Below are 10,267 nucleotides of genomic sequence, written 5' to 3' on the forward strand. Positions count from 1 at the left end.
TATGACAACAGCGGATCAGGAGTGATGTCTTTTAAGACTTGGCTGTTTAAACAAGCTTTCCCCTAGAGCCAAGAACACGAAGAAAAGTCTTTTCAAGCCCACAACGATTTATTCAGATCTATTATTTTCTTCCTTTTTTCAATCAGAAATTTACACATGCTGACTACATACATACTACATACATATACTCATATTGACTTCATATTTTCCATGTTATTTATTGATTTATTAACTGCATGTTTATGAACGGTTCAATATCATACACTATTTGCTTACTTCGATTAATTTGTTCAATGTAAAAACTTGTTTACTTAGTTTTGTTCAATGTATAAACTTCTTTTTTATTCTGTTCTATGTAAACCGCTAAATGTAGCGATAGTTACTGTTCCTTGTGAACCGGGGTGATATGTATATTATACAGGAACCTCCGGTATATAAATTATTTTAAATAAATAAATAAATGTCGCCATCAGCTTTCTAGGGATCCTCTATCCTGCGCACTTCAAGGGGAACACTCAGTCCCGTGGCTTGGGGGAAGGGGATGGCTCTTTTCTCAAGGGGAATATAACATATTTGCCCTTATATGCTGAGGCCGGCTAGGAAAGTTAGCCAGGTAAAGTTTGCAAGGGTCCTCAGCGGAGAGGCTCCAGGCTATCTAAGTTATCCAGCTATATTGGGACCATTCAGCATGGCGGGCATCTTCAAATCCCACCATTTGTTTTGCTAAGTCCAAATTTAGCTGGAGAAATAGCACCAAATATGGACGTCTGGACTCCTTCATAATAATATGGACCCAAAGCGGTTTACAAGCAGAGAAACTTAGTGCAGGATGAAACGAGCTTCTTGGGAAAGGAGATGGGAGTGCTCCTGTGAGGCTTCTCCTCCTGGGGTGGGAAGCCACCTTTCTTATGGACAGAGTCCTTATCTGCCTTTTCATCCCTGCAGAAGGAAGAGGAGCTGAGAAAAGAGGAGGAAAGGAGGAGAGCCTTGGAGGAAAGACTGAAGTTTGAGCAAGAAAGAATGGAACAGGAGAGACGCGATCAAGAGGAGCGAGAGAGGCGCTACCTGGAGAGAGAGCAGCAGATAGAGGAGCAAAGGTACAGAGTCCCACTGACGAAATTATGGCAATGGGGCACTCTCGTGAGGAAGCGCCTCTGTCTTCTGGGGGTGGGGAGGATCAGGGTACAGGCGCTTCCTCATTGTCAATAAGCAGGATGAAATCAGCTACGTTAATGGGTGATATCATCCGACGGCACCTATGTGCAAAGAAAAACCCAAACGGTCTTTCCAAGCAAGGACAGGAGCTCCCACGTGGCCACTGCCGCATGAATGTCTCACTCTGATTTCATCCAGGCTTCTCCCTTGGGCAGATCCTTGTTCATTATCTTCCATCTGCTGTTGCCCTGGGCAATCCCTCTATGAAAATAAATAAATAAAAATGCAGGCACAAGATGTCAATCCTGACACACATGATGTGTGCTGTTAGAGCGTAGCACTGGGCTGCAATGTCCCCAGCTGTCCACACTCTGCCAGGATGTCCCTCAGGGCCAAGGGTCCTCCGAGCTGGGCAAGATTTCAATGCCCACCACCCCAACTTCCTAGACCAAGGACTGCATAGTGTCCACTTATCAAAGAAGGAGCAAAATGTCTTCCAGATCCAACTGGAAAACCTACTGAGGAGGGTTTTAAATTAGAATCATTGGATGCATAAAAAAGACCGTTAGGTAAGTAAAATATTGAGGTCCATATCCGACAGCATTTAGCCGGCTAAGTTAGGGGTGTTTCACTTGTTAGCCAACTCACTTTAAGGTAGCCGGCTCTATTCGATCATGCGGTTTCACTATTAATATACCTCCAGAGTTAGCCAGAGAACTAGTGGCTGAATATGGACCTCTAAGTACTTTTATAGCAACGGGGAAAAAAGGGCACGATCTGGAAAACCGTGCACACGATGGGAAAGAAAGTCCCGGATCAGGAGGATTCTGGGTCACAGCATGAATGGAGTTGGGGGAGGCGGGGGTCAGTGTAAGGGCTCTCTGTGTCCTGGGGAAGGCGGGGGTCAGTGTAAGGGCTCTCTGTGTCCTGGAGGAGGTGGGGGTCAGTGTAAGGGCTCTCTGTGTTCTGGGGAAGTGGAGGTCATTGTAAGGGCTCTCTGTGTCCTGGGGGAGGTGGGGGTCAGTGTAAGGGCTCTCTGTGTCCTGGGGAAGTGGAGGTCATTGTAAGGGCTCTCTGTGTCCTGGGGGAGGTGGGGGTCAGTGTAAGGGCTCTCTGTGTTCTGGGGAAGGCGGGGTCAGTGTAAGGGCTCTCTGTGTCCTGGGGAAGTGGAGGTCATTGTAAGGGCTCTCTGTGTTCTGGGGAAGGCGGGGGTCAGTGTAAGGGCTCTCTGTGTCCTGGAGGAGGTGGGGGTCAGTGTAAGGGCTCTCTGTGTTCTGGGGAAGGCGGGGTCAGTGTAAGGGCTCAATGTGTCCTGGGGAAGTGGAGGTCATTGTAAGGGCTCTCTGTGTCCTGGGGGAGGCGGGGGTCAGTGTAAGGGCTCTCTGTGTCCTGGAGGAGGTGGGGGTCAGTGTAAGGGTGCTCTGTGTTCTGGGGAAGGCGGGGTCAGTGTAAGGGCTCTCTGTGTCCTGGAGGAGGTGGGGGTCAGTGTAAGGGCTCTCTGTGTTCTGGGGAAGGCGGGGTCAGTGTAAGGGCTCTCTGTGTCCTGGGGAAGTGGAGGTCATTGTAAGGGCTCTCTGTGTCCTGGGGGAGGCGGGGGTCAGTGTAAGGGCTCTCTGTGTCCTGGGGGAGGTGGGGGTCAGTGTAAGGGCTCTCTGTGTCCTGGGGGAGGTGGGGGTCAGTGTAAGGGCTCTCTGTGTCCTGGGGAAGTGGAGGTCATTGTAAGGACTCTCTGTGTCCTGGGGGAGGTGGGGGTCAGTGTAAGGGCTCTCTGTGTCCTGGGGGAGGTGGGGGTCAGTGTAAGGGCTCTCTGTGTCCTGGAGGAGGCGGGGGTCAGTGTAAGGGCTCTCTGTGTTCTGGGGAAGGCGGGGTCAGTGTAAGGGCTCTCTGTGTCCTGGAGGAGGCGGGGGTCAGTGTAAGGGCTCTCTGTGTCCTGGGGGAGGTGGGGGTCAGTGTAAGGGCTCTCTGTGTCCTGGGGGAGGTGGGGGTCAGTGTAAGGGCTCTCTGTGTCCTGGGGGAGGTGGGGGTCAGTGTAAGGGCTCTCTGTGTCCTGGGGAAGTGGAGGTCATTGTAAGGGCTCTCTGTGTCCTGGGGGAGGTGGGGGGTCAGTGTAAGGGCTCTCTGTGTCCTGGGGGAGGTGGGGGTCAGTGTAAGGGCTCTCTGTGTCCTGGGGGAGGCGGGGGTCAGTGTAAGGGCTCTCTGTGTTCTGGGGAAGGCGGGGTCAGTGTAAGGGCTCTCTGTGTCCTGGAGGAGGCGGGGGGTCAGTGTAAGGGCTCTCTGTGTCCTGGGGGAGGTGGGGGTCAGTGTAAGGGCTCTCTGTGTCCTGGGGGAGGGGGGGGGTCAGTGTAAGGGCTCTCTGTGTCCTGGGGGAGGTGGGGGTCAGTGTAAGGGCTCTCTGTGTCCTGGGGAAGTGGAGGTCATTGTAAGGGCTCTCTGTGTCCTGGGGGAGGTGGGGGTCAGTGTAAGGGCTCTCTGTGTCCTGGGGGAGGTGGGGGTCAGTGTAAGGGCTCTCTGTGTCCTGGGGGAGGCGGGGGGTCAGTGTAAGGGCTCTCTGTGTCCTGGGGGAGGTGGGGGGTCAGTGTAAGAGCCCCCCTCTTACGTTCCTTGTTGTTTTTCTTTTTTGAGGCGGCAGCAGCAGCAAAACTTGGAAGCTGAGGAAGCAAAGCAAAGAATTAAAGAGCAATCAATCTTTGTAAGTATCGGATTGTCTGGGTCCCTTCCGGGGGGGGGATCTCATTTCAGGTTCACTTCTTAAACCTTGGATCACAACTTGGTATGGAAAGGCAAAGGTTCCCAGGTCTCTGGTAGCTTGGGGAGGGGGCGTGACAGTGGCCTGGCTCCCCCGGTAGCTTGGGGAGGGGGCGTGGCAGTGGCTTGGCTCCCCCGGTAGCTTGGGGAGGGGGCGTGACAGTGGCCTGGCTCCCCCGGTAGCTTGGGGAGGGGGCATGGCAGTGGCTTGGCTCCCCCGGTAGCTTGGGGAGGGGGTGTGGCAGTGGCTTGGCTCCCCCGGTAGCTTGGGGAGGGGGTGTGGCAGTGGCTTGGCTCCCTTATTTGCTTGAGTAGGAGGGGGAAGGTGATTGTGGTTGGCAATGAAGAGGAGATGGACCGTGGGCGACTTTGTAATTGGTTTCCTCTGCAGTCAGATCAGCGAGAGGATGAGGACGGGCAGTTGAAGAGGATCGAATCGGAAGTGGAGGTCAGTAAGTTGTAATAAGTGGTGATTCTCTGCTTCTCTGGGGAGATGGCCTTTGGACTTTCTCCATCTGATATTCTCTCTCTTCTGCTGATGCCAGGAAGCTGCTGCAATCATTGCCCTGCGCACTGAGAATCCGCTGGAGTTCTTCAGACAGCAGGAGAGAATCTCATGCCCGGGTCCTGAGCCCGGTCTCTTCGTGAATCACAAACCAGGTGAGAGGGGTGGGTCTGCAGGAACCGCGCTTAGTGTGGTGCCCTTCTCTGCCCACAGACCCAGGCTGGCTTGGGCTGGGTTTTCCCTCCTTTTTCATCTGCTTGTGCTGTGTGCCTGAGCTTGACTCCCTGGGGTGGGGGTGGGGGTGGGTGTGTGTGTGTGTGTGTGTAAGGGCGTGACTTCGTGTTCACTCAGGCGACATTGTAGAAGATCTTTGTAGAAAATAAATAAATTATCAAGGGTAACCCAAACCAAAAACATTGTGCATTAAAATCCTCTACAGTAGAGCAGATCCTTCTGAGTTGTAGGAACAGACTCACCAGAAACTGACTTTAAGATTTTGTGGATGGCAACTACTGTAAGGTAGTAAATTATTATGATCTCTTTCTGTCTGATATAGGGTGGTGCTGATAATGCTACCTTGTTTCATAATCATTGTATCCAAAAAGGGAATCTGGTAACAATGGAACTGTATGGAAAATCTCAGGTTTTGATCTAATTGGTTCAACCAGCTTCAAAATTTCTGCAAGGACTCAGAATCAGATGTCCAAATAAAGTATCATTAGTGTAGCGGCATCATAACCTGATGGAACAAACCCAATCCGAGTAATATAGATACCGGTCCTTGAAATCTGATATGCACATATCTGCCATATCCGGTGCTACAGTTGCCACCATAGCCACTCCTTGTATCTGTTTTAAAACTGAGAATTGAAGCAAAAATAATTCTTTGACAACCCTATCTCTGCTAGCTCTGCCAAAAAAAAAAGTAGGAATTTGCTGTGGACTAGGATGAAATGATAAGGTTAAAATAAGGAGAAAAATATTTTATATATATATATATATATATATTGAAAGGTGCAGCTACAAAGGTAAAAAGTGTGGACATTGTTAAAAAAACCATAAGAACATAAGAAAATGCCATACTGGGTCAGACCAAGGGTCCATCAAGCCCAGCATCCTGTTTCCAACAGTGGCCAATCCAGGCCATAAGAACCTGGCAAGTACCCAAAAACTAAGTCTATTCCATGTAACCATTGCTAATGGCAGTGGCTATTCTCTAAGTGAACTTAATAGCAGGTAATGGACTTCGCCTCCAAGAACTTATCCAATCCTTTTTTAAACACAGCTATACTAACTGCACGAACCACATTCTCTGGCAACAAATTCCAGAGTTTAATTGTGCGTTGAGTAAAAAAGAACTTTCTCCGATTAGTTTTAAATGTGCCCCATGCTAACTTCATGGAGTGCCCCCTAGTCTTTCTACTATCCGAAAGAGTAAATAACCGATTCACATTTACCTGTTCTAGACCTCTCATTATTTTAAACACCTCTATCATATCCCCCCTCAGTCATCTCCTCTCCAAGCTGAAAAGTCCTAACCTTTTTAGTCTTTCCTCATAGGGGAGCTGTTCCATTCCCCTTATCATTTTGGTAGCCCTTCTCTGTATCTTCTCCATCGCAATTATATCTTTTTTGAGATGCGGCGACCAGAATTGTACACAGTATTCAAGGTGCGGTCTCACCATGGAGCGATACAGAGGCATTATGACATTTTCCGTTTTATTCATCATTCCTTTTCTAATAATTCCCAACAAAACATCCTAGAAGCAAAGTCATTTCTATTCCTCATATTAAGAAAGGTGGAAGGAAGGTCAAGCAATTGCCAACATGGCTAAAAAGAGAGGTGAAAGAGGCTATATTAGCTAAAAGATTTTCATTCAAAAATTGAAAGAAGAATCCATCAGAAGAAAATAGGATTAAGCATTGGCAAGTTAAATGTAAGACATTGATAAGACAGGCTAAGAGAGAATTTGAAAAGAAGTTGGCAGTAGAGGCAAAAACTAACAATAAAAACTTTTTAAAATATATTAGACGCTCGTGATAAATTGCAGGATGACCTTGTGAGACTGGAAAACTGGGCATCCAAATGGCAGATGAAATTTAATGTGGATAAGTGCAAGGTGATGCACATAGGGAAAAATAACCCTTGCTGTAGTTACACGATGTTCGGTTCCATATTAGGAGCTACAACCCAAGAAAGAGATCTAGGCGTCATAGTGGATAACACATTAAAATCGTCGGCTCAGTGTGCTGCGGCAGTCAAAAAAGCAAACAGAATATTAGGAATTATTAGGAAGGGAATGGTTAATAAAACGGAAAATGTCATAATGCCTCTGTATCGCTCCATGGTGAGACTGCACCTTGAATACTGTGTACAATTCTGGTCGCCGCATCTCAAAAAAGATATAATTGCGATGGAGAAAGTGGAGAGGACGACAACCAAAATAAGGGGCATGGAATGGCTGCCCTATGAGGTAAGGCTGAAGAAATTAGGGCTGTTCAGTTTGGAGAATAGATGGCCGAGGAGAAAAGGACTTGAACAAGTTAATGTAAATTGGTTATTTATTCTCTCAGATAATAGGACAAGGGGGCAAGTAGCTCATTTAAAACAAATGGAAGGAAATTCTTTTTCACTCAGTGCAGTTAAGCTCTGGAATTCATTGCCAGAGGTTGGGGTTACAGCAGTTAGTGAAACTAGGTTTAAAAAAAGTTTGGAGAAATTCCTTGAAAAAGACAAACTATTAATTATTAAGCAATAGTAGCTTGAGATTTATTTAATGTTTGGGTACTTGCCAGGTACTTGTGACTTGGATTGGCCTCTGTTGGAAACAGGATGGTGGGCTTGATGGACCCTTGGTCTGACCCAGTGTGGCATGTTCTTATGTTCTTATCTCCAAAGAGAGAAAAACGGAGATAGGATGGGCTACCCAGATGGTACAGACCTTCCAATACAAACCTTCCAGAGCCAGGTGTAAGCTGGTCAAAATGTACTTGCTGCCAGAGATGAGGAAATGGGAGATATAGTGGAAACAGATTTCAGAAAAGCGTGGGAAGGGGAAATTTTCCATAGAAAAATGCATTCAAGGATTCAAAGGGTCATGCCATAAATGTTGGAGGAAACCATCGGAAATACTTTTTTACTGAAGGTAGGAGAGCTGGGAGGATGAATTACATGACTGAATTCAAACATGTGGAAGTGGCAAGAGAGGTAATGGAAACAGAGGAGGGGAGGGATATTTTATTAAAAACACAGGACATGCTGAAGCTGATGGCAGTATGGCTGTGCCCACGTCCCAGGAAGATTGAGCAGCTCTGGAAGATTATCAGGAATCATCAGGGTTAGGTGACTCATCCTGAGTGAAATAAATCCAAAGAGATGCACCCAGAATGAGCCACAGTGGCTTGGTTCCACTCCTCAGCTACTGGCATGCCCTCCTGGCAGTGGTCATGCCAGTATGCTTCACAGTTGGCAGATTTCCTTAGTGCAAAGGAAGAGAGATGAATACTGTATGCCAGGATGACTCGGTGGGCCAGCATTCACTCTTACTGGATTGTGTGTGCCCTCTACTACAGTTGTTTGCTTTGTCCTTGTGGGTGTGGTGTGTGAGGGAGTCATCTGTGTGACAACTGCACAGGTTGGGTCTCGCTAAACAGTCTGTGTGTGCATGAAGTTTTACCTCCAAGCACATTCATCTTCCCTCTTGTTTTATAGGAAGTACAGGCTTTGAGGAAGAGAATTCCCAGAAGCAGAAGGTTCTTGAACATGTGCAGGAGATGGAGAATCCATGGGATAGCTCAAGCGAGGAGAGCAAGATAGCAAAAGCCAATGTGCCCATGAAGGAAGAGCCTTTCCCCAGTCAGGACGGCAGCTGGATCAAGGGCCATGAGCCAGCCCAGATAGATGACCTCTTGTTCCTGGACGTTACCCCCTTTCCTGCTGCACCCATGGAAGAGGATGAGCAGAGTGGCATTGACTTGCAGGACACTGTGCCAGTATCTAGGATAATGCCACCACCAGCACAGCCAGATACGGCAAATCTCCTTGACCTTTGGCAGAGTGATGGGGACTGGGAGTCTGAGCAGCTACCGTTGGCCCAGCCTTGTAAGGACCGACAGGCAGATATTCTCATGGAAGTGGGAGAATGTTTGGGTGGTGTTGAACCCATGCAGGCTACTGCATGTGGCACAGTTGAGCTCTCCAGTGCTGGTGTGTCAGCAGAGCTCACCTCCACTGCAGGCAGCATGGATGACAGCCTTCTTCCTGAGCCTCCAGCCACCTTCTGCGACATGGACCCTGACGATGACCCACAAAGCATCATTGATATTGAGGGGCCTCACCAGATGACACTAAGTTATCAGCATGCTCTGCAAGAGGCCTCCAGTAGCCAGGACACCCCGAGAGTGTTTCTTGACCTGGATGAAGGACATTCCATGACCAATGGGGAAACGCCTCAGAAAGAAGGAACACAGGTGAGCCAGAAGCCACATGCTCAAGTTGAAAAAACAAAAACCCAACCCCAGTACTGCTATCTCATTCCCAGATCACCTCTGTCCCATACAGGTAGGGGCGATCTCCCTCTCATGCCCAGAGCTTTCCCCTGTCCCTCACTGAGAGGGGACTGTTACCTCCTGTCCCACACTAGGAGGGAGGTGTCTCCCTCCATACTAACACCTAGTTTAGCATTTGGAAAGGTGACTAACCACTAAATACACTCTTAGAGTAAACTTTGACATCCTGTTCCAGGCCAGCGAGGGATATTTTAGCCAATCGCAGGATGAAGAGTTTGCCCAGTCAGAAGATCAGTCTGCTAAGGCTCCTCCTCCAGTCTTCTACAGCTCCCCTCCAGGTAAAGATGTGGGAGACTGAGGAGTCTGGTGTCGTCCTGCATGAATGGGTTGGCTTCAAAGTGTCTCAGATAGGGAGCCTCCTAGATGCTACTGGGTGTGTGAGCTGTCTCCCCAGGGCTGTCATGGTGGAGAGGGAGGGGTGTGTGAGGGTGTTAGCTCTTACCAGCGCTGTCTCGGGTGGGGATGGAGGGGTGTGTGAGGGTGTTAGCTCTCACCAGCACTGTCTCGGGTGGGGATGGAGGGGTGTGTGAGGTTGTTAGCTCTCACCAGGACTGTCTCGGGTGGGGATGGAGGGGTGTGTGAGGGTGTTAGCTCCCTTCTCAGGGCTGGCACGGTGGAGTGTGTGTGGGTCCGTGCTCTCACTATGGCTATCGGGGGGAGGGAGGGGGTGTGTGAGGGTGTTAGCTCCCTTCTCAGGGCTGTCACGTGGGAGGTGTCTGTGTGTTAGCTGTCTCGGGTGGGGATGGAGGGGTGTGTGAGGGTGTTAGGTCTCACCAGCGCTGTCTCGGGTGGGGATGGAGGGGTGTGTGAGGGTGTTAGCTCCCTTCTCAGGGCTGGCACGGTGGGAGGTGTCTGTGTGTTAGCACTCTCTCACCAGCGCTGTCTCGGGTGGGGAGGGAGGGGGGTTAGCCTCTAGCTGTGGGATGTGGTTATTCATTACAGTGACGATGTCTGTGTCTAGCATTGCTCACCCTGTGTGCTGTATTGACAGAGATTGACATCACATGTTGGGATGCTGACCCTGTGGTGGATGAGGAGGAGGAGGAGGAAGAGGAGGAGGCCTTTGGCAGACGTGCTTAGCGTCCCTCACGCGGTGCCCTGGAGTATGTCTGAAGCATATATGAAGCAGCCAGAAATCCCTATTGCCGGAGCAGGCGCTCCCTTACCATGACGCTGAGCTGCGGGGCTCCCTGGCTGTCCCGTGCCTCGGCAACGATGCTGAAGAGATGCCCTTTTGTGACTCTCTCTCTCTTTCTATCCTTAGCGCTCGTGTCCTCTGCACTTCCCTTAGAG

The 10,267-nt window shown here is 49.5% G+C and overlaps 1 protein-coding gene across 2 annotated transcripts in view; it reads left to right on the forward strand.

Moving 5' to 3' along the window:
- Positions 1 to 10,260, forward strand: part of DBN1 (drebrin 1) — a 29,015-nt gene extending 18,755 nt beyond the window's left edge. For both annotated transcript variants that reach the window (XM_029583911.1, XM_029583912.1), the window contains exons 6-12: positions 946 to 1,097; positions 3,778 to 3,844; positions 4,292 to 4,348; positions 4,446 to 4,560; positions 8,118 to 8,875; positions 9,150 to 9,252; positions 9,966 to 10,260. In XM_029583911.1, the coding sequence (XP_029439771.1) occupies positions 946 to 1,097; positions 3,778 to 3,844; positions 4,292 to 4,348; positions 4,446 to 4,560; positions 8,118 to 8,875; positions 9,150 to 9,252; positions 9,966 to 10,054 (1,341 nt within the window). In that variant the 3' untranslated portion in view covers positions 10,055 to 10,260. The remainder of the gene's footprint in view (positions 1 to 945; positions 1,098 to 3,777; positions 3,845 to 4,291; positions 4,349 to 4,445; positions 4,561 to 8,117; positions 8,876 to 9,149; positions 9,253 to 9,965) is intronic.
- Positions 10,261 to 10,267: the final 7 nt, after the last annotated feature.

This window comes from Rhinatrema bivittatum, chromosome 18 (genome assembly GCF_901001135.1).
Source record: "Rhinatrema bivittatum chromosome 18, aRhiBiv1.1, whole genome shotgun sequence".
NCBI lineage: Eukaryota > Metazoa > Chordata > Amphibia > Gymnophiona > Rhinatrematidae > Rhinatrema > Rhinatrema bivittatum.